The sequence below is a fragment of the Esox lucius genome, chromosome 10 (assembly GCF_011004845.1).
Source record: "Esox lucius isolate fEsoLuc1 chromosome 10, fEsoLuc1.pri, whole genome shotgun sequence".
NCBI classification, from domain to species: Eukaryota; Metazoa; Chordata; class Actinopteri; order Esociformes; family Esocidae; genus Esox; species Esox lucius.
Window position 1 is genome coordinate 7,758,899 of NC_047578.1, and position 22,440 is coordinate 7,781,338.

The 22,440-nt window shown below is 45.7% G+C and overlaps 1 protein-coding gene across 2 annotated transcripts; it reads left to right on the forward strand.

The window, feature by feature from the left end:
- Positions 1-43: 43 nt before the first annotated feature.
- On the forward strand, positions 44-20,547 carry glcci1a (glucocorticoid induced 1a). Of its 2 annotated transcripts, none has more exons than XM_010873178.5 (8): positions 44-761; positions 10,479-10,633; positions 12,872-12,961; positions 16,510-16,647; positions 17,233-17,379; positions 17,648-17,864; positions 18,029-18,149; positions 20,093-20,547. In XM_010873178.5, the coding sequence occupies exons 1-8, from the start codon at positions 383-385 to the stop codon at positions 20,421-20,423; spliced, it is 1,578 nt and encodes a 525-aa protein (XP_010871480.1). In that variant the 5' UTR covers positions 44-382; the 3' UTR covers positions 20,424-20,547. The 2 variants fall into 2 exon arrangements, with proteins under 2 accessions (XP_010871480.1, XP_010871481.1); XM_010873179.5 differs by having other exon boundaries at positions 10,482-10,633.
- The last annotated feature ends 1,893 nt before the right edge of the window (positions 20,548-22,440 follow it).

Here is a 22,440-nt window from a genome sequence, read left to right on the forward strand (position 1 = left end):
CCAATAGTTTTGCTAGGGGACAACAAACTCATGGTAGAGAGAATACAGGCATGTAAAATAGTTTAGTTATAAGGCATTCATAAGTAACATTGGTGCTTTCTATATCAGTGTTGTTAGTGTTGAGTTTTAGCATGCATAACTGGTTAGACCACTTGAAGTAGCAGAAGTGCGAAAATGTAACAGGCTAAGCTAACTGTTCAGCTAACCTGCTAGTACTCAACTGGACTTTTAGTAGCTTGTTGGATAATTTGACTTGCATTTATCATCTCAAGTTATATGTATTTGAGAAAACCAAAGAAATTACTTTAGGTGAATTTGAGGCTTATTTACGTCGTCACTTTGCAAAGTTTGTATAAGTTTGTCAAGTGGAACATCATCGATCATGTCAGCAGCCTCCTCAGCAACCAATTTAACCCAACAGCGGGTCAAGCGCAGCGGGGGCTCCCCAACAATCTCTCCAGCCGGCTGCAGTAACGGCAACAACAGCGCTACGATCCGGTTACAGCCTATTCGTGCCACCGTGCCTTACCAGCTCTTGCGTGGAAGTCAGCACAGCCCAACCCGTCCCTCCTCTGTAGCGAGCAACACAGGACCGACATCAACGTCCCGCTGCAACAGTCCTGCCAGCCCGACACAGCTCATATTCACGAACCCGGGTGGAAACGGCTCGGTGGAGGCTAGGCTGGTCGCAAGGCAGAGACGCTCGCCACAGGACAGCAAAAGCTCACCGGAGAGGTGTCCAAACTCTCCTGTTTTCAAAGGTACAGTTGCCGCTTGTCCATTATTTATTTTTGTATCCAACGATAGGCTAGCATGTTGCTATGTCTAGTAAGCTAATTGGGTCAGTTCGGGGGTCTCTTCTAGACGGATCAGCATCACTAGCTGAATGCTAATATGCTATTATTTTTCCCGACATTTCTTGTTCCAACATTGTATCAGTGGGTTTATAAGCCAAGTCAGATGTAGCAAATAAGAGACCATTGATAAACCATGAAACAGCTTTCATTTATTGCGTACGCTATGCTATGACTCGTATGAATGATCACGGCCGCGTTGTGCTAAACGTTCAAATGGGTTATTGGCATCGAGTGGATGCTTTAAAAATAAGAAAATCATATTGACAAAATATGAACATTTTATGTGCATATCATGTTGTTTATTTAGCTTTGTGTATATGTGTGTTTCGGGGAGGGGGGGTGGTATGGTCATGATGCAGATTCGGTACGATTCGTTGGGTTAAATATACCGAGCACGGATGAATGGCAACCTCATCAAAGGCCACATTAAAACACAGCAGTTAGTGTGACCTGTCTTCAATTTAGCTAGGTATCTCTGAGATTCATCTCTGATATTACCCACGCGAATAATGGAAATAATTGCGTCGTTGACTTGGGAAGGTCGCACGGAAGCAAACCTGGGGCCTAGCAAAAGCAAACGCATCTCGAGACATAAACAAGATAATGCGATTGAAAATATGAGAGCTCAGCTCTAGTAATTTTATTTTTATAGCAGCAGTTTTAATTCATCCCTTACAGGAGCGTGCAATTTACTCTATTTGACAGGTAAGTAAATAGATTAATCAAGGTGGGATATTACAGAAATATAAATCCTTGTGTTTAATGTTATTCTTTCCCTGAACACTCTTCTTTGAATCAAGAATTGGTAGAAATGGGGCATTTCAATGCATTTCGCTGGCTACCAGTCCACAACAAGCTCTTTATATAATCTCTGTGCACCCTCTCTAAATGGGAAATCCCAGTGCAGCATGGGTATGCATGGCTAGTATTACTATCTGCTGGTAGTAGTGCTAGTAGTACTGCTTTGACAATGGAATCCCAGGGCCCAGACCCCTAGAAAGACTTGACCCTTAACCACACTTCATATCCAGCCACATAATATAACATGCTTTGTAAAAGTATTCAAACCCCTAATCAATTCTCCCATAATACTGAATTACAAATGGAACATTGACACATTGTCACCTTTTCTGGATTAATCCTGACTGTTTAATTAATTGTTAATTGGCTGTGAATTTGAAGAAATGTTGAGACCCTGATCGATCATATCCAGAACTCTGTAAAAGAGCAGTGAACGCTGGTATCTTTTTCAATTGTTGATATCACTTGCTCTGAGACCTTGAGGTATGTAGTTGTTTCTTTCAGGGTGGTGTCTTTTGAAAAGCTGTGGTGTTTCTGCTTTAGGGTTAACCGTTGGGTTCGGAGACCACCGCTTCGAGACCAGTATGGGGCAGTCGGAATGTGTGGGAATTAAAACTGTTACACTAACAAAGAGCAGGAGTGCACACACAATACCCTGCAGTGGTTGACTGCTAGTTTTAGAATTACTTAAAATATTACTTCATACACTGTTGAAGCACCCCAGGACCTTGCATCCAAATATATGTCTGAGATGCTGCCTTCAGCCAAAATGGTCATGGACTTTAAAAATAACATGCTTTAGGATTTGTGGTTGTCAGCAAATAGACATTTGATTAATTATATTAAGAAAAGCAGCCCCAAACCATAATGCCACCAACACCTTTATGCTTTGTGGTTTGCATGAGGTCTTTTTCGAGGGCAGTGTTTTGTTTTCACCCACAATGGCATCTGACATTGTGGCTAAACAACACCACTTTTGGCTCATCTGTCCGGCGCACATTGCTTCTGTGGTTTTGGTCTTTACCCAGGTGTTGTTTAGCAGTGTCAGTCGTGTCTTGATATTCTTGTTTGAAAGCAGAGGCTTCTTCGTTTCTGACCTCCCATGTACCAAAAAAAGCAAGTGAAACACTTGCACTGTATTGAGCCCTGTGGGAGGACCCACCAGCCTGCCTGGATAAATAAACAGTCTACTGCCAAAGTCTACCTGGATTTGGTGGGTGGATGGTTTTAATGTTAGTCCCTGTTAATAAACAAATAAAATAGGATTCTTGGTTGTGGGGAATTTTTGTTTATACTGGACTGTTAAGATTATAATAATACTAGTATAATTAAATCAACATACAGCATTTCAATACACAGACATTGTTTTAAAATATGCAACAGGTCCTTAATGATATTGAAACAATGTTGGGATTACATGCTCATCACTACTACTCTTACACTGACATTGGAGTGGGCCCTTGGGCCCTGGATATGTTGGTTATGAAACTTACTCACAAGTCTGTGTGTAAATAAGTGTTAATACATAAACAGGTCTATCACGAGTCAGGCCGTGCATTTCTTTCCTGCTCAAATTCTAGGTCAAAGATGCAAGTCAGGGTTTGTTTGTCAGTTGACAGAATACAACAGGTGTAAAACACACTGCTGAGTCCTTGCTTACAGCCTTCTCCTCCTCAACAATACACCGTTCAGTGTTGCTAAGTAGAAAATCCAGAAAAGCCTCTTAAAAAGCACAGAAACGACACTAGTCATGTAAAAATGAAAAGAGAAGAGAGAGAAAACCCACAGGAAGTTAAGCTACAAGGCCAATGCCAAGACAAAAATGTGCCGAGGAACGTTGGAAGGTGAGACCTCTAGTCATGGTGAAACATAAATGCTGAGGGAAGGATTATTATCAGTAAACAGTAGTAGTCATATTGTATACCAGGAACGTTCTTGTGGGTGTGCGTGTGTAGAATTACTACATTGTTTCATTAAAACCGAAAACGTCAGGGGGATTCATGAGACGAGAAGTAGTAAAGCAGTAAAATTGTGTCGTCATAGCTTGTATAGCAGGCTTATAGAGGAAGACTACAGACTGAGAGTCATTTAGAAAGCGTTACTCTGGCATCAACGCCTGGAATGAGTATTAAAAGTAATGTATGGCCTAAATTAGAACACCTGCTAAATAACTAATATGTACTTTTTATCATTCTGATTTCATGGAGACAGATTAGGCCTAGAGTATAAGGACTGTATGAAAAAGCCAAGTAAAAGGTATTTTGGTTCTCAGTTTCACATTTTTATCACAGCCCCCTGTGCGAATTATGTCAGTTATGAACAAGGGGACAGTGACTATGCTGATTTGTCTGTTTCTACCTATTCTAGTATACTTTCCTTTTGACAAATTATAAACTCTATTAAATCAGTTATTTAGCTAGTCCACTACGATGTTGTAGTTATAAAATGAGGCAAGGCAGCTTTCTGTAATTGGCTTGGCATTAAAGTAACACAACAGTATATTAGGCATTAATATTAGCCTGTTCTGCTAGTGATAGTCCTCATAAGAGCCTGCTGAATCACCAGCATTTGAGGTGAGAGACGGATTATGACTGATTAGGCACATGGTATCGTCATTGCGAAACAGAGAACACAACCTGTTTCTCTTCCAGACTCAAATATGGGTCAATGCTGCCCTTAAATAGTAAGAGAGTTGAATGAGTTATTTGTGCAGTTAGAGAGATTGCAAATCCTGATGGAATGCTGTGCATTCAACCACTGGCAAAACCACAGCTGTCAGTTCGTACAGTGATCACACATACAAATGTGTATTTTTCTGCATATATTAGACTAGTTATTAAAGTATAGTCTTTAGTTATTAAAATTATTCATCTCACAACTATAATTAGTCTTTAATAACAGCCTCTGCTGTGAACGAACCTTCCAACAGTGCTTGGAGGGAAGTGATATTTCTTAAATAATCAACACATTATTTCAGACCTTGATATGTTCTCGTGCTGACCCCCGTGGGACTCGAACCCACAACCCCAACTTTGTAAGTATGCTCCACCAACTTGATACACAACTTGTATACATTGCAAACCTTTAGCTTCATAAAGGCTAAAGTAGCTTGGGTAGAAATGCTTGTACCTGGGACCGGACCCAACGCTAGGCTGTTTCAACTGTTATTTCCACCACACAACATATTCCTTCCCACTGCTGGCAGGGCTGTCCTTTGTCTTGCGAAAATCCATTCAGATAGCTGGAAAGCAAGCACGCTCAGTGGCACCAGTCCAACGTGGGAATGTGTTGGATCTTTCGTACTTTCTTCTTTTACGGGACAACAATGGATGAATTGGCTTCCTAGGAAGTGACTGCAAGAAAAGTTTCCAAAATAGCAGCCGAGCTGCTTTTACTGGTTGCCTTGCATTTCATTGTGCATCTTACACCAGGTTGGTATCTGCACTTTGGCTTGGCAGTCATTTTAATGGGTGGGCTAGTCATTTTAATGGGTAGGCTAGTCATTTTAATGGGTAGGCTAGTCATTTTAATGGGTGGGCTTGTCATTTTAATGGGTGGGCTTCACTGAACATTTTCGGATGAGCAGAGTTACCACGGTGATGTAGTGCCATTGTGGGTGTAGTGGGTGTGAGATATTTCATTATGCTGGAGTGCTTGAGGTCGTATCTTGATAACGATGTGACACCTTTGGTTATTGTGTGTTGTTTCTGTCACATGGCGTTGGGCTGGTGTGATGTGCTGCATGCCTGTTTCCTCAAACGTTGTCCTGGATTGATGTGTGACATCTTTTCTGTTATGATCTGCATGAACACCATTCCCTCCTCTCTCTTGTGATCTATGAATACCATTCTTTTCTCTCTGTTGTGATCTGTGAACACTTCCTTTTTCTCTTTTGCGATCTGTGTGAACACAATTCTTTTCTCTCCGTTTTGATCCGTGAACACTTCCTTTCACTCTGTTGTGATCTGTGTGAACTTCATTCCTCTCTCTCTGTTGTGATCTGTGTGAACTTCATTCCTCTCTCTCTGTTGTGATCTGTGTGAACTTCATTCCTCTCTCTCTGTTGTGATCTGTGTGAACTTCATTCCTCTCTCTCTGTTGTGATCTGTGTGAACTTCATTCCTCTCTCTCTGTTGTGATCTGTGTGAACTTCATTCCTCTCTCTCTGTTGTGATCTGTGTGAACTTCATTCCTCTCTCTCTGTTGTGATCTGTGTGAACTTCATTCCTTATTCACTGTTGTGATCTGTGAAGTTTGTCAACACCATTCCTTTCTCTGTTGTTATCTGTTAACACCATTAATTTCTCTCTGTTGTGATCTGTGAACACCCTTTCCCTCAGTTATGGTCCGTGTGAACACCATTTCTTTCCCACGGTTGCACCCAGTAATTGCCGTCATATTAAACTAAATAATCTAGGTTATACTGATACATATGTAGTTGCTCCATGCCTCATTAACTGCATGGTTGCACAATGCAAATACAGTATGTGCTTGCCAAAGGCGATAGAATGGCTGGGGTGTTACTAATGGGTGTTTGTTACACTTAAGGCTAAAGAATTAGATAATTCTTGTCTGGACTGACACCCTTCAGAAACGTGTGATAATTTAGGATGTCAGTCAAGTCAGAACAGTATTGTGTCTTTGTAACTGTCTTGTGGCTGTATTTCTTTGACTAATTTATAGTAGGCCAATTCCATAATTTATTTTATTTTGTAATTGTTATTTTGGGGCCTCTATTTAATAACTCTTCCTTCAAGTCTGACTGCCTGGTTGGCCCTAGCCTGGCACCAGAACGGCATTTGTCCTTGTTGCCATGGTGAGAGCAGCTCGTTGTCAGGTGGCACTATGTTGGCCCTCTTCCCCTCATCACATTTTCCACTTTTCCTCGGGAACCTTATGAAACCTGCCGGACCTCATTTCAATATGGCCTCCTGAAGAGTTCAGCTTGTATGTTTTGGTCTTTCTAATCTGACTGCTTATACTGGTTTATCTTAGGTTTCGTGTCACAGTGTGTCACACTACTGGCCTTGTAGAAGACATTGCACAATCTAATTTGAGCATTTGCATATCCAGAGGCTTATACTTATTTCTGTTTCCTTTGTACAATGGGGTTTCGTGCAACGGCGCATATAATCAAGCTCATGTTTTTCCCCCCTTATTCCCTTATGTTGACATTAATGCTGTTTGTATTGCCAACTATGAGAGAATACAGGCAGGGTTTTGCAGTGCCCTGGATGTGGGACAAGTTTCCAACTCTCTAGGCCTAATGTAACGTGCACTTTCTAGGTAGCTTTTCCGCCTGTGTTTGGTGGCTTGTGGAAAAGGTCTGGAAAAGGTCAAGCTTAGCTTTGGTGACAATGTCGCTTAGGTTGTGGATGCAGTTTGTCAGTCATTGAATGCCCACTTAACCTGCGAGTAGATGCATGAGGTACATGCAAGGCATGTTTGTACACACAGACACACGGCCCATACACACACACACACACACTCTACATACTGAACATACACACACACACTCTACATACTGAACATACACACACACACTCTACATACTGAACATACACACACACACTCTACATACTGAACATACACACACACACACACACTCTACATACTGAACATACACACACACACACTCTACATACTGAACATACACACACACACTCTACATACTGAACATACACACACACACTCTACATACTGAACATACACACACACACACACACACTCTACATACTGAACATACACACACACACACACACACTCTACATACTGAACATACACACACACACACACACACTCTACATACTGAACATACACACACACACACACACACACACACACACACTCTACATACTGAACATACACACACACACACACTCTACACACTGAACACACACACACTCTACACACTGAACATACACACACTCTACACACTAAACACACACAGACACAACACTGTGCTTTGATGGTGTCATTGGGTTTTTCCATGAGAGCTACTGGCAGAGCCCAGCTCCTCTCTTTCTCTATCTCTCTCCCCTTGTCCATCTGCTCTAGGGCGAAAAAATGGTGTGTCAAGATGCTGACATCTAATGTGGTAGTCTAAAAGGGCTATGCCTGACCACTGGACCCAATGTTGTGGTTCTAGGTCCCAGGAAATCCTGCCGGATATGGAGGAACATTTGAACCATTTGCAGCTCAGTCAAAGGCTAACCATTTACAAGCATAACCAGAGAAAAGGCTTAGTAGAAAACATACATAGTCTCAGGCTCAACTGCTTAGACAGATAGTGATTAAATATGTTGTTAAAGGCTAACTCCGATCAGAGGCCCACAGTGTGAAACATGCTATGGTATTAATAGTGTATTAATTAACACAGACTAAATGAAAAGACCAGTGTGTTTGAGATGTGTTTTAGGTGTTAATATTTATATCAACCCTATGACATGCAATAAATGCAAGTGTTCAAATGTGTCTTCACCCATTACACAACAGATTATATAAAGTTAAATATATTCCAGGCTTGCATCAGAAGAACAACAGTCCAAAACCTATGTTTCTACCACACACAATTCAAAAGCTAGAGAGAATTTACTATGATCATTTGGCCGGTTTAGAGTCAAAATAGGCTAATTGTTATCAAAGCCACGCTCAAAAAGTGGTTGGCTAACGGTGGCTGATACCTTGACCAGCACTCAAGCTGTGGTTCCAAAATAATCACGCCAAAAGTCAAAACACCTTTTGGGAGCATCTTTACCGTTTGTAATACATTTGCTCACCTACATTTTACGTCTGTTTAACGGTAAATCAACTTTGTGTGGCCTCAGTGTAATTCCCTGTGTCTTCTTTAGTCCTCTGCTAACCTCAGCTACCGCAGCTTGATGTAGCGTGGCAGATCCCAGCTAAGACCGCATTATTAGTTCCCTCAGCATTTGTCCTGTGTTCCTGGAATCCAGTGGATTTGTCAGTGTCCAGTGTTTTAGGTCTAACTATACTCATGGGGACCAAATGTCCCCATGAGTATAGTAGAACCAGAAAATGTTTTACTCATTGGGATTCATGAGGCAAAAGTCAATTTCCAGCTCAGGGTTTAGGTTTAGGGCCAAACCTAAAATTAAATGGGGTTTCTTTAAGGTCCAGGCGTTGTTGGTTAAGTTTAGGGTTAAGGTCAAGCATTACATCTAGGTAAAGATTTGGCATAAATGTTACTTTATTGAGCTTTAGGGTTAAGATTAGGGCAAAATTGCATGCAGTTTCTATTTTCTGGTCCCCATGAGGATAGCCATACAAACTTGTGTATGTGTGTGTATGTTTGTGTGTTCGTGCGTGCATGTGTAAGACAGTCTGGACTGGGCTTGGCCCCAGCATGTACAGTAAATAGCATTGTTTCTATCGTACATACACGCACACAGACACACACAAACACACACTAGAGTGTTGCTAAAACAAACACACAGCCCTTGACCCAGATGCTCAGGTCCCAAGGAGCCCTGTGGTGTTGAGGCAGTGTTATCAGGTCCCAGTGATCCCTGTGGTGTTGAGGCGGTGTAATCAGGTCCCAGGGAGCCCTGTGGTGTTGAGGCGGTGTTATCAGGTCCCAGGGAGCCCTGTGGTGTTGAGGCGGGTGTTATCAGGTCCCAGGGAGCCCTGTGGTGTTGAGGCGGTGTTATCAGGTCCCAGGGAGCCCTGTGGTGTTGAGGCGGTGTTATCAGGTCCCAGGGAGCCCTGTGGTGTTGAGGCGGTGTTATCAGGTCCCAGGGAGCCCTGTGGTGTTGAGGCGGTGTTATCAGGTCCCAGGGAGCCCTGTGGTGTTGAGGCGGTGTTATCAGGTCCCAGGGAGCCCTGTGGTGTTGAGGCGGTGTTATCAGGTCCCAGGGAGCCATGTACTGTTCATGCGGTGTTATCAGGTCCCAGGGAGCCCTGTACTGTTCAGGCGGTGTTATCAGGTCCCAGTGAGCGCTGTACTGTTCGGGCGGTGTTATCAGGTCCCATTGAGCCCTGTGGTGTTGGGGCGGTGTTATCAGGTCCCATTGAGCCCAGTGGTGTTGAGGCGGTGTTATCCGTTCCTAGTGAGCCCTGTGGTGTTGAGGCGGTGTTATCAGGTCCCAGGGAGCCCTGTGGTGTTCAGGCGGTTTTATCAGGTCCCAGGGAGCCCTGTACTGTTCAGGCGGTGTTATCAGGTCCCAGTGCGCCCTGTACTGTTCAGGCAGTGTTATCAGGTCCCAGGGAGCCCTGTGGTTTAGGGGCGGTGTTATCAGGTCCCAGGGAGCCCAGTGGTGTTGAGGCGGTGTTATCCGTTCCTAGTGAGCCCTGTGGTGTTGAGGCGGTGTTATCAGGTCCCAGTGAGCCCTTTACTGTTCAGGCGGTGTTATCAGGTCCCAGTGAGCGCTGTACTGTTCGGGCGGTGTTATCAGGTCCCAGGGAGCCCTGTGGTGTTGGGGCGGTGTTATCAGTTCCCAGGGAGCCCTGTGGTGTTGGGGCGGTGTTATCAGGTCCCAGGGAGCCCTGTGGTGTTGATGCAGTGTTATCAGGTGTAGTCTTGCCTCAGCGGGAGGGCAGGGCCTTTCCTGACTTAACCAAGTCAAGGTCCAGTCCCATTCTCTCAAAATGGCCTCTAGAACTGATTGTAAGGGCTTTGGAAAGGCCTTGTGCTTCCCAAAGTAAGGGTGGACATGCCTCATACTCTTACTGGTAGTTAATCAGTTAGAAACACAATAGTTAATGTACAGTATCTGACATTATACCTCCCTGGCTCCTCAAGTAAAACCTGTCTCCATCCTCTCCCTCCCTCCCTCCCTGGCCCTCTCCTTCACTCTCCAGTAGAGCGGTCCAGGCCCCAGCAACAGGTGTCCAACTCTGGGGCCATCCGACGGACGTCGTCCCTGGGCACCATCACCGGCCCGTATCTCACCGGCCAGTGGCCTCGCGACCACCACGTCAACTACCCTTCGTGCATGAACGACAAATCCACCCAGGTCGGTGCCCCCTCACTTCCTGTCCCCCTATTGGCACTGTGTCACCTTCTATCTGCCCCCCCACCACCACCACCAACTGAGATGAATGGATGGGACCCTATGTGCATGAAAGTCAAATGGTCGGTGCCTCGTCACTTCCTGTCCCCCTGTCCTTTACTCTACTCTACCCCTGCATGTGTCACGTTTTGTCTGGTTCCCCTTACTGAGATGAATGTGGTCGGTGCCCCCCCCCCCCATCGGGACGAATGCATGTGACATTCCATTCAAAGAGCGACACCTGCAGATATTCCAGTCGGAAGACAGTGCATGGACGGTGGCCCGGGATGAGCTGGCCCGCTGAGGCGGAGTGCAGGAACTGCTAGGGAGAAGTGGCTGAGTTACATGTGGGAAGTAAGTTCTTTCTGGTGGCAGTTCGGTATGTGCACAGAGTCATTGATTTACCTGCCGCCACAGAGATCAGTGAGCCGTTGTTTTCCTCTTCTACAGTACGGCCAGTTTGTGCCCGTCACTACAATGTTTACTGGCCACAGTTCTGTGGGCCTCTCTTACTCTAGGCAGACCATCCAGGTCTGTTTTCTGGTGACCCGGGTGTCACAGCAGCACAGATAGTGTGTCATAGCAGATTCTAGTTGTCAGCTGAAGTCAAATGTTTGTACAGAGCCACGTTTCCCATCACCCCTGCCTCTGTTCTCTTTGCCCTGCTCCTCCTTCTCCTCTTTCCTCTCCCCCTCTCCTCCCTCGCTATTCCTCTCCTCCCCCTCGGTAATTCTCTGGGCCGGTGACCTGGAATGTTCTCCTCCTCCTTCCTCCTCTAGCTTGCCCTGTTTGGTGCAGTGAATGGGAACAGTCACACAATGCTCCCAGGTCCGACAGGCCAATGCACAACACTAAGATACTGTCAAGACCAAGAACCGGGCCGGTCTCTGTGTGACATTACTGATAGCACAGGCCAGGGTGTGTACTGTACACTGGTGCTGCTGACCTGGGTTTAACTTGCCTGGGCCTGATAACCTTTCAAACGGACAGACTGGCCGGTGAATGGTTCGATTTGGCCTTTTCTTCTGTCTATAGTGCTGGAACGAGTCTAAGTGAGCGCATTGTCAGTCAGAGAGGACATCCCATAATGTCCCTTTACATCCTGTTTTTACTGCTCAACAACCAGGGCCCAACAACCAGGGCAACAAGAGCCAAATGACCTCCTCAGTCTGGCAAACGTCATGCTGCTAGATCTTCCAAAAGCACCAGTCATACACTTTACCGTACGAATAAGCCTGTCCGTTCCACACCCATCCCTTTATTTCAGCCCTGTGTCTCATGCATGGAGAAACCTGCCACATCCACACGTGCAGAATGGAACTGCTCTGGTTGTCGCCCTCAGATCAAGGGTTATCCTTGGCTCATGGCATAAGGCCACTATTCATATGCCAAACAGCCGAACCCTAACCAACGGAAAACCTGGAATTTCCCTTCAGAGTGTTTGTTCATTGACAGAACACATGCAGTGCAGGTGGACCAATCAGGGATCGGTATGCAGTCACACATGTTAGAGGAAAGGAGATGCTCTCTGTGTGTGTGTGTGTGTGTGTGTGTGTGTGTGTGTGTGTGTGTGTGTGTTGTCTTTGTAGAGAGGAAAATAGCCTATGCTCCAAGTCTTCTTTCTGTGTCTCTGGCAATGCTACCGACCTTGCTACAGAGACAACCTTTGAAATCTCCACATGTGAATGGAGGGACACGTTTTACCACATACACCCACTCTTCTGTCTTCTTAAAGTGCACGGTATATTCTCTCTCCTCATTTTCTCCTGCCCCCCTCTGACCTCTTGAAATTAGAGAGACACAGGGCTGTTCCTGATCAGAACACAGACCCTATTTATCCCTGTCTGATGCCTGACTGGCTGAGAGAGCCCGTCTCCTCTCTCTTACGCTTGTCTTCCCCTCCTGTCTTTCAACCCCTTCCCTCTGCTACAGGAACAGGTCGGACCAGGGGTAACCAGGGGACAAGGCGAGGCCTTCTGAGGTTTACGTAATGACTTGTTTGTCACTCCGTTTCTAGTTGAGGCCTCGCCCAGCCATCTATTGTGCCCAGTCACACACAGGATCACTCCTAACTAGTTGAGGCCTCGTTACATGTTGATGGAGATAACACTAACGAGAACAAGGTAGATAATGCCATGGAATGTTCCCTCTGCGTATCCTGTTTGACCATGACCCTGTCTTTGGCTTTCTTGTGGTTCACAGACTCCCGGATGTTGGAGTGAAGAAGCAGGAGAGAAGAAGGCCACACACCAGCGCTCGGCGTCTTGGGGCAGCGCCGACCAGCTCAAAGAGGTACACGCTCACACGCGCTTGCATACACACCGCGCAGACGCGCGTGCCGAAATCCCAACCCGGCTCTCAGGAGCCCAGTCTCATATCTCTATCCCAACGGAGGTTGTTTCTCTGACAGAACTTGGAACTTGGAAGGCCGACCTCCTTACCAGCGACGCAGTGTGCGGTCTTGTTGCATGCTGTGCACGGGCAATACTGGCGTCATTCTTCTATATATAACTTCCTGTATGACCTCAGACTTCCTCAAGCTCGGGGCTTGTCTGTTGGATGTCAGTGGCGGAGCGCTGTCTTATCATTCTGTCTCAGCTCCACCCTGATGCCGTACAGCCACCAGCCGGCAGAAGGTCGATAACACTATCTGTCTCCCCACTAACTAACCGGTCACTTCCCCCCCAGCAACCAACTGCCAGCCCATAACCCAGCATGCAATTTATTGGCAGGAAGGACAGCCAGACAGGGCTTTCTCTGTCTCTTTCTCTCTCCCTGCTTTATCTCTCACTCCCTAGTTTAGAGGCGGAGTCAAGTTGAGATTGCTCTACTCAGGCATATTCTCTACTGAGAGTAGTGGGGCTGCAGGGTGAATGTGTAAAGCTGAGGTCCAGGGCGTGTCCTACGCATGGTTCCGTGGTCTACGCTGATGATGCCGATGCTCATGTGTTGCTGCAGCAGGGGTTCGATTCCGGCTCGGTGCTCTCTCCTTTCCACCTGTGCTCCTGTAAAATAAAGCATAAAATGTCTGAGGAAAAATAGGTCTTTAAGTTGAAGTCCCATTTGGCTGGGCGTCGTCGTTGTGGTGGTTGGTGGGGCTAGGTAACCTCCACATTGCCCATGAGAGATCCCGGGATTGTTAAACCACTGTAATCCACAGTAATCCTAATCTCATAGACCTAATTATTACAAACACTTCCTCTCTCTTAAACGGTTTCTGTGTCCTCATTAGCGTGGAGGTTTTGGATGCACACGCTCTACTTTCAAACCTGCGCTATGCGCTGCCCCAGCGCAGCTTAATGTCTTTCAACTGACACATTCCCACGTGCGTGCCACGCATGCACACATACACACACGCACAAACACACACACCACAGATACACACACATTAATGCCTTACAACTCCTTTCACCTTGCTGAGTGGATGTTTGCATGTGCATGTGCATGGCGAACAACAAACGCATTCATGCCCCTTCCCTGCTGCCTGGTTTTACGACCACCATATTCTGTCGGGTTTGACTCCAAATATTTCCTCGGTTAGTTATCTGCTATTTGTAGTAGCTGTGCTACTACATTTTCACTTCAGCCGCTCGCGTTCAGAGTCCACAAACCAGCACTGAAGCACGAACATGTCAGTGAATCGATGGGAAATGTACAGACATGCGAGGATTACGAGTGTGTGATTTGGAGTGAGTTTTCAATGTGTGTGATTTTGACTGAGTTTTTGGTATGTGTGATTATTTTTTTTTGGTGTGTTTTCAGTGTGCACTTTTGAGTGAGTTTTCAGTGTGTGTGTGTTTAAGATTTTGAGTAATTCAGGAAATGTTTTTGCTGAATCGGGCAACGTAGCAAGATGCGGTAGTTTGAAGCGGTGCAGGCTTTCTCTGTCGTTCCGTGTTGGGGATCTAAAAAGCTGACCAACCGCTGGATGCACCATGAGCTTGATGGCTGTAGGAAGTGGATGAAATCAGCTTGTCCGTTCAGCAGGACTGCCTGTTTGGGTGTTGCTATATTACAATAACTTGGTGAACCAGTCGAAGGACAGTTTTGTGTAAATGCGTCGTGAAAATAAGCGTGCTGCTGGTGTATGAGGTGACCTAGCTTTGTTTTGTTGCCATTGTAAAATCCTGAAACGACCAAGCCTACAGTGACTCGTGTGTGGAGGCCAGTTGAAGGAGGGTTTGTGTAAAGGCACAGGGAAGACAACATGTTTAAGCCTGTCCTGGTTGGTGCTGAGATGCTGTACACAGTGGAGCAAGAATTGAGGTAGACACTGTGTTGCAAGGAAGATCTGTTGTGTTGAAATGTATGATACTTCTGTATTTAAAAATTGAATAGCCAAAAACAATGACAGGAGAGCCTGCCAGGTCTTATTAGTCAGTCCCTCTAGAATGTAACAATCAGTCAGATTGGTTTTCTAGACCTAAACATGCCTGATATGTATCGTTTCATAGTGACCCCTCACCTGGGAGGTCATTTTTTGATTTTAGGGGCAGGGCCAATCTGTCTTATGACAGTGCCTTTTAGTCAGGGAACCAAGGCCATTGGCCAAAAAATTGTCATTTAAGAAAGACAAGCAGTTAATATAGAATAGTCTTTTAGGAAAGACGTAAACAGTTACTGTAGCGTAATCCTTTAGGGAAGACACAAGCAGTTACTGTAGAATAGCCCTTTAGGAAAGACATTAGCAGTTATTGTAGAATAGCCCTTTAGGAAAGACATTAACAGTTACTGTAGAATAGTAATTTAGGAAAGACAAGCAGTTACTGTAGAATAGCCATTTAGGAAAGATGTTAGCAGTTACTTTAGAATAGCCCTTTAGGAGAGACATAAGTACTTGTTGTTGTTGTTTTGGTAAGAGAAAAGCAGTTACTGTAGAATAGTCATTTAGGAAAGACAACAGTTACTGTAGAATAGTCCCTAAGGAAAGACATTAACAGTTACTGTAGAATAGTCCCTAAGGAAAGTGTGTGCGGTCCGCCCCTCAGCTTAAAGTTAGTGACCAAGAGTTTTCCAGTGGCAGGAAGAATGTAAAGAGTCACTGGTAAACTCTTGGTCACACTTGGTCTCTCACTTTGTCTGTGATCTTTTGGTCTGTGCCAGGAACTGTACTGCACTTCTATCTGATGTATGAGCCCCCCACTTGTCTGCAATGTTCTTATCTTTGTGGGCTAATATGTATGCAAAATTCTGAAGACATAAAGATCTGAGTTAAGATATAAAGCCACACCGGACATGAGTCCATTCCTTAGTCCTTATTGGTCAGAGAAGAGAGGAATGCAGTACTCAATCATATCTTCTGTTAGATAGATGAACTGCATAGCGTTGTCGGTGGGCCTTCGAAAAGTTTTAACACACCATGCAAATTGCAATATATGATCTACTGTAAATCATGTAGCCTTTGGCTTTTAAGATGTTTGCATACTCAAATTGACTGAGTCAAATTGATGTGCTCGTTAGGTTTCTCTGGATTCTTCCTTGAGCTGTTAGATGAATGACAAGCCTGTCCTTTGCTTTTCTTTCACACCATCTGCTGTATATGTACATTATTTTGGGACTACACAGATGAAGCTGTACATCTGACGCATTCATCACTGTAGCCATGTCCGGTGGCTTTTCCCATGTACTACGCTGACCCCTTGAGGACATTTTGAGTAACGTCAAAAACATGATTTGAACCAGGCAACATGAGATAAAGAAGTACATCCGTCAAAGTGTTACTATTCCCTTCTCTCTTTCTCCCCATGTCTAGTTTTCTGTAATTTCCTCGTCTGTTCTCCACTCCGCTGCCTTATCTACTCCCTGTTTCCCTCCTTCCTCTCCTTCTCCGTCCTCCGCAGATAGCCAAGCTCCGGCACCAGCTCAGAGGCAGGCAACAGGGTCAATCTCAGAGGGACAAAGACAGCCTGTCTCCTTTCCAGGGACCCAACGCCGTCCTCAGCCACAACCCCATTACCAACACGCTCATCCAAGCACAGGCGAGTACCTGCCGTGAGTGCGGTGCCCCAGACTTCCCACTGCTCGTCGATGTGTAATAGAACTACAACTCTCTCGCGAAGGGTTCGTCATTTCCTGTTGTAAGTCTGGAAGGAATGCCAGTAAACAATTGTGTTTACTGTTGTGCGAAGGAAGGAAGTCTCCTCCCTCCAAGGGAACTCTTAGATTGACCCCACCCTTCTACTCAGATCCCTTGAGTTATCATTGATTTCTACAATATAGCCTTTTTTGTCTTTGTGGCTGTGGAATTTTTTTAGAAACCCTTTATCAACTGCACAATGGAATCTGGCTGCACCGGTTGAAGCACTCCAGGTCTCCTAATCTTTATTTAGTTAAAGGTCCACTATTGAATCTTGCAAGACTGACATTTAAATAGTTTCTTCCATTACAGTACGAGACTGGAACAGCATTAGCTGGGTGGATATTACTGATAGTGTCTAACGCGAGTAAGAGGAGACTACAAGTCAATTTAAATTGCCCAAACCACCAGGTGCCCAAACCACCAGGCCACCGTGCCTCCCCCTAACCATGGTGTTGTAACAAGTCTATCTCTTTATGTGTTCCAGTGGCCCTGCATGTCTAAATCATCCCAGATGTCCATGACAGTGCCCAAGCCCTCCATCTCCAGAGTGCCCAGCAGCATGGAGGGCATCAACCACGAGCTGGAGAAGGTCTTCATCAGAGACAACAATGGAGAGAAGGAGGAGCTCAAGGTGTGGGAGATGTGCTGACACAGAAAGTTATGTTGGTTAACGGTGACTTCAGTCGGGCTGGTGTGTTTAGTGGGGGCTGACGATCAGAAGTACACACATCCTGTCCTCTCAGACCCCCCCCCCCCCCGCCCCCCGCCCCGCCCTGGATGTGTGGCGTCAGTGGCAGTCCCTATTACTTCAGGTTGTAACTGAAAAACGTCTCTTTTCTCTACACGCGCCGGGTCTCCCTTCCTCCGCCCTCCGGACCCCCCCCGCCCCGCCCTCTCAGGCGTTGGAAGTGCCGGACGGGCGGAGGGCCCCCTTCCCCCCACAGCAGCGTAGCAGCAGCACCCGTAGCGTGGACACGCAGACGCCCTCCGTGCCCGGCCGCTCCTCCAGCTGCTCCAGCCTGTCCCCCTGCCCCTCCCCAGCCTGCCCCCCAGAGTCAGGCTCGCAAGGCGGGAGCCCCTACTCCACGGATGACCTGCTGTATGACCGGGACAAAGGTAAGTCGTCCCGCCCCCAGGTTTGGTTTAGCTAGCTGTCCGTATCTGTGCCGGGGGGAGGGGGGGGGGCTGGATGTGGCTCTGGCTTTTGCCTCGGTGCCCGTGAGGCATCATCGTCCCCATTTTCTCCTGACCCGGGTGTCTCTGCGTCTCCCTGTCCACAGACAGTGGCAGTAGCTCACCGCTGCCGAAGTTTGCGTCGTCTCCTAAACCCAACAACAGCTACATGTTCAAGAGGGAGCCCCCAGAGGGATGTGAGAAGATCAAGGTGTTTGAGGAAATGAGGTGAGCACCTTTGGGCTAGCTCGGAAAAAGGACGGCGAGACCACTTCCTGGTTCGGCCTCGCCGCCTTAGCGGTCGCGGGCTCTTTGATCTGTCGCGTGTATAATATGCTAGTCTATGCTATGACTGGCCATGCCGAAATGAAGTTACAACTCACAAGATACGTCATTCTGTTGTGGTGTACAGTTTTAGGTGACTGATAGCTAACTCTGTAACCGCACAACGATGCCTGGTGGCCATTTGGGACAATAGTACTTACTTTATCCCCCATGCCTTGCTTGCTATTTAAGAAAAAAGTGTTAGTTTTCTCTGATGTTTGGCTCCTTTTCGGTCGCCTCTCTTTCTGTGTGGCTTGCAAGTCCAATTTTAGCTGTTTTATTGAGATGTTTGTCTTGTGTAGGAAGTCCAAAACTAGCTCACATTCCCATGCGTCATCACTCGGCTACATCAGCAGTCGAGTGAGAAAGGGTTTTGGACATTGAACCACTTGGATCACTGATTGATTTATTAGCTGAGAGTCTAATAACTAACATTACTGCATTGATAAGCCAGGCATTGATAAGCCAGTGCAAGTGACCAACACAAGTTGTCCCAAACCGGAGACAGCTTAACGGCGTCTCTGGCGGTAACATGGAGCCATTTTTCTCCCCTGCCTGGACCCATACAGTGCTATGCGAGTAATGAATTGTATTATTGGTCCAGTTATTGTTTACCTTCAATATACTGTGTTACTCAATGGAGATGGGAGCATGCCAGCTGTGTCCTTTACCACCATATAATGAGTACTGTGCTGTCAAGGGAAGGCCTGTTGCTAATGTTAGCCATGGCAGCTAATCATGACTGATGAATGATGCAAGGAAAACAACCTCACCGCACTCGCTGTGATCAGTGGAATTAGGGACGGCAGCTCCTAGCTGAAATACCTGTCTACACCAATGGTATTTATTTATAATGTAAACCGATAAGAAGCTAATATACCCATTTGACCTGGAAGACAGATTTCGAAAACAAAAAATAAACGCTTTAGTCTAAATTTCACTAAAAAGGCTTGGAAATATGGGGACATTGCTAAAGCAGGTAAATAAATGTGCTGTAGGAAACAACTGTGCCATCCAAAGTAAATGTCTCAACATGGTAAATGCTGACGATGGCATTATTCTCTTCAGCTAACGTTGGCCATGTTATAAAAATTGGCAACAATGTAGTTAGTCAAAGAAAGATGCTGACTGAGAAAAGGGAGGGGTGAAGTCAGCTACCGTGTTTCTGTGAATGGGAATTACTGGCAAAGAAGAGCAGGGTCAAAGTGAAAAGTGTCATTTGATGATGCAAATTAAAGAATGCTATCTTTTTGCTAACTTTTTAACACACTGGGTGTTTTGTTGGCTATGTTGGAAACATAAACTAAATTATGATATTTTAGAGGATTCACTTTGAAAATATGGAAATTAAACAACGTTGTGGTAAAATGCACCACATAGAATATATTGAGCTCCAGTAATTGTTGTAGTGCTTCGGGGAAATGCTAAAGGTGAGACCCGGTCTGTTGATGTCAGGGGTCACACACACACACACGTGACTCATGAAAGCCCACTGTAATGCAGGTGATACACCTGAAATCTGCCCCAGCGGCCATACATGGTCACGCCTAATTACAGCAACCGTATATGACACGCCCATCTTCATTTGTCACCTCAGTAGCAAGTAAAGCAAGACATCAAGCACTCATCTACATTATTCCCTACTGTTATCAGCATCCAGCCAAACCAGCTGCTGGTCGTAACTGGCAACCATAGTTACGTTATCTCAACCTACTCAAGAATTTTGCAGTTTTTTTTTTGTTTGTTTTTTTTCTATACTTTTAACCACAACTAGGTTAATGTTTGAAGTCCTGGTTACTGTCGATGTTATGAAGAGTTAAAGTGTCTTGTCCTCTTGGTCTGTCCAGCTCTAGGCAGTCAGCATCTGTCCCTCTCTTCTCCTGCCCCGACAAGAACAAGGTCAACTTCATCCCTACCGGCACGGCCTTCTGCCCCGTCAGACTGACCCCCGGCGCTCTGCACCTCTCTGTGACCTCTCACCCGGACGATGACTCGGAGGCCGGGCCCAGCTCCATGATGTCAGCGTTCTGCCGTGTCCCCCCAACTCAGGTTCACACCTCCACCAGCACAGATGACCCTCCCACCCCCGAGGAGGCTACCCCTGAAATGACCACCTCCCCCCAGCAGGGGGAGACACCAGAGACTGCACCCCAGACAGACAGCCTGGCCATCAGCTAGACCTGGGCAGAGCTGGCCTCCGCCACATGGTTCTGGTTCTTCTTCTTCTTCTTAATAATGATATTATTACTATGCCCCCCTCCTCCCGCGTCATCATTGTCATTGACATCCAGCCCCCCCCCCCCCCCCCCCGTGTGTGCTGAACCCCACTCTCTGCATGGCGTACCAGTAGCAACCGTTACCAGGCAACAATAACAAACGGGAGATCTCCTAGCATATCGTTACAACACTGTTTATGTCAGGGATAGACATGGTGATATTATATACCATGTAATAAGTAGGTTTATTGAACGCTGTCATTGGATGGATGGATGGATGGATGGATGGGAAATGAGACACTTTGAATGGGGGGATGGGGGCATGCATTTTAAACTGGTAGTATGTTTATGATTAACTTATGTGTTATTGTGTTCTGTTTTGACATTCTCCACAGTATGAATAAGCTCTATACACCATATCACATATATATCTTATGAAAAGATAAATGCTTCTTGAAATTGAGAAATGTGTATTGCTGTGTTATGATATGTACAGTAATAGAAAAAAAAAAAAAAACGTTTTTAGGATTTGTTTAAACAATCCAGGTTGCATTTTCAAACCTCCTTTAAAACATGCAATGCAAAACTAGATAAAAAGGGGGGGAAAATACACTGACGTGAAAGAATTCTAAATGACCACAGCAACACGTTGCACAGTCTCCTACATCTGGCCTTGCTTCAGGTAAATATCATTAACGGAGTCTAAACTCAGGTAATTTGGAATGTATGTCCATATTCCATGAAATAGATTGACTGGAGTTCCTCATTGAAACAGAGATCATTCTATTTCTTTGGCTTTATCTCATTCCAGATTCCATTCCAGATTCCATTCCAGAGATTGTGATACAATCCAGTTTGAATCCCCCTTATACATTCCGCGGTGTTATGATGTGCTGACACAGTAGAGGGCATCGTTCAGAGGTCATGACATGCCTTTACAAGAGGCTTGTAAAATACCAGGTCCACTGTGAGAGAATGCTTTAATGGGCTGTGCTTGTTGAGATAATGGTTCTGATGTCTAAGAGATCTTTAATGGCTTTGACCGGTAGAATTCTGTGGTTGGACCTTTTGCAGCTGTGGTCAAGTTCAGGTAGCAAATCAGTGGTCCAACTTCAGGTCGATTTGGTTTGACTGGTGTCGGTCATGGCCTGCAGAAACAAACAAAACAAACATTTGGTTGGTTACATTCAGTTGACGCAAATTCTAAGACTGTTTAAAAATCAAATGGATAAATCATGAGACATTCCATGAGGCTGTAACCCCTGGTTGGGTTGGTCAAGAAGGCCAGTTCGAGGCAGACTCCTCAATTCAATCAGATTAGTAGTGGTTTTGATAACGTCAAACCCCCAGGGTCGTACTTAAGCTGTCAAATACAGAATCTAGACAATTATGGGTCCTACAGGTAAAAGCACTGTGAGTATCAGTAATCGGCGCGGCGATGTGAGGTGTTCTCCCAGAACCAGTAGCTGAGCGCGTGGCCGAGAAGCCCTAGAGGTGATGGAGCATTGCCTGTTGGGGGATGGGTGGCACCGTCCGCTGTGTCGTTCAAATTCCATCGCACCGTTCGGAGCTCCCTCAGGCAGCTCAGGTACTTAGAGCGAGCGTGCCCTTACATGGCTTGACCCCTTGGAAGAGAAGCGTGGAAGAGAAAAACAATGCCTCGACGCGGAAGTCTTTGAAGAAAACGTTTCCTTGATCAACTTTTCTCCCATGTCAGCGAGTTGTTGTTGTTGTTGTTGTTGTTGTGACCAGACAGGACCATGAATACAGTTGGGTCAGATGTAGGGAGATGATTGGGGTGAATTCTTTTCCATTTCCAGTTTGATCTTCCTTACGTTGGTTTAACTGTACAGCCTGGATTGTGGGTCAGACGTGGCTTTGTAACAAAAACAAGAGCTGCCTTTCACTGAAATGAAGCTACACCTCTGACATTAAGCAACACCAAATCACCAGCTACGTGACCTGTTGGCTATTGAGAG

What these genes read in the sequence shown, in the direction of transcription:
- glcci1a (XM_010873178.5), top strand. Translation starts at nt 383, where the DNA reads ATGTCAGCAGCCTCCTCAGCAACCAATTTAACCCAACAGCGGGTCAAG. An exon ending in AAACTCTCCTGTTTTCAAAG is followed by an intron (nt 762 to 10,478) that starts GTACAGTTGCCG and finishes TTCACTCTCCAG; the next exon opens with TAGAGCGGTCCAGGCCCCAG. An exon ending in GCTGTATGACCGGGACAAAG is followed by an intron (nt 17,865 to 18,028) that starts GTAAGTCGTCCC and finishes CCCTGTCCACAG; the next exon opens with ACAGTGGCAGTAGCTCACCG.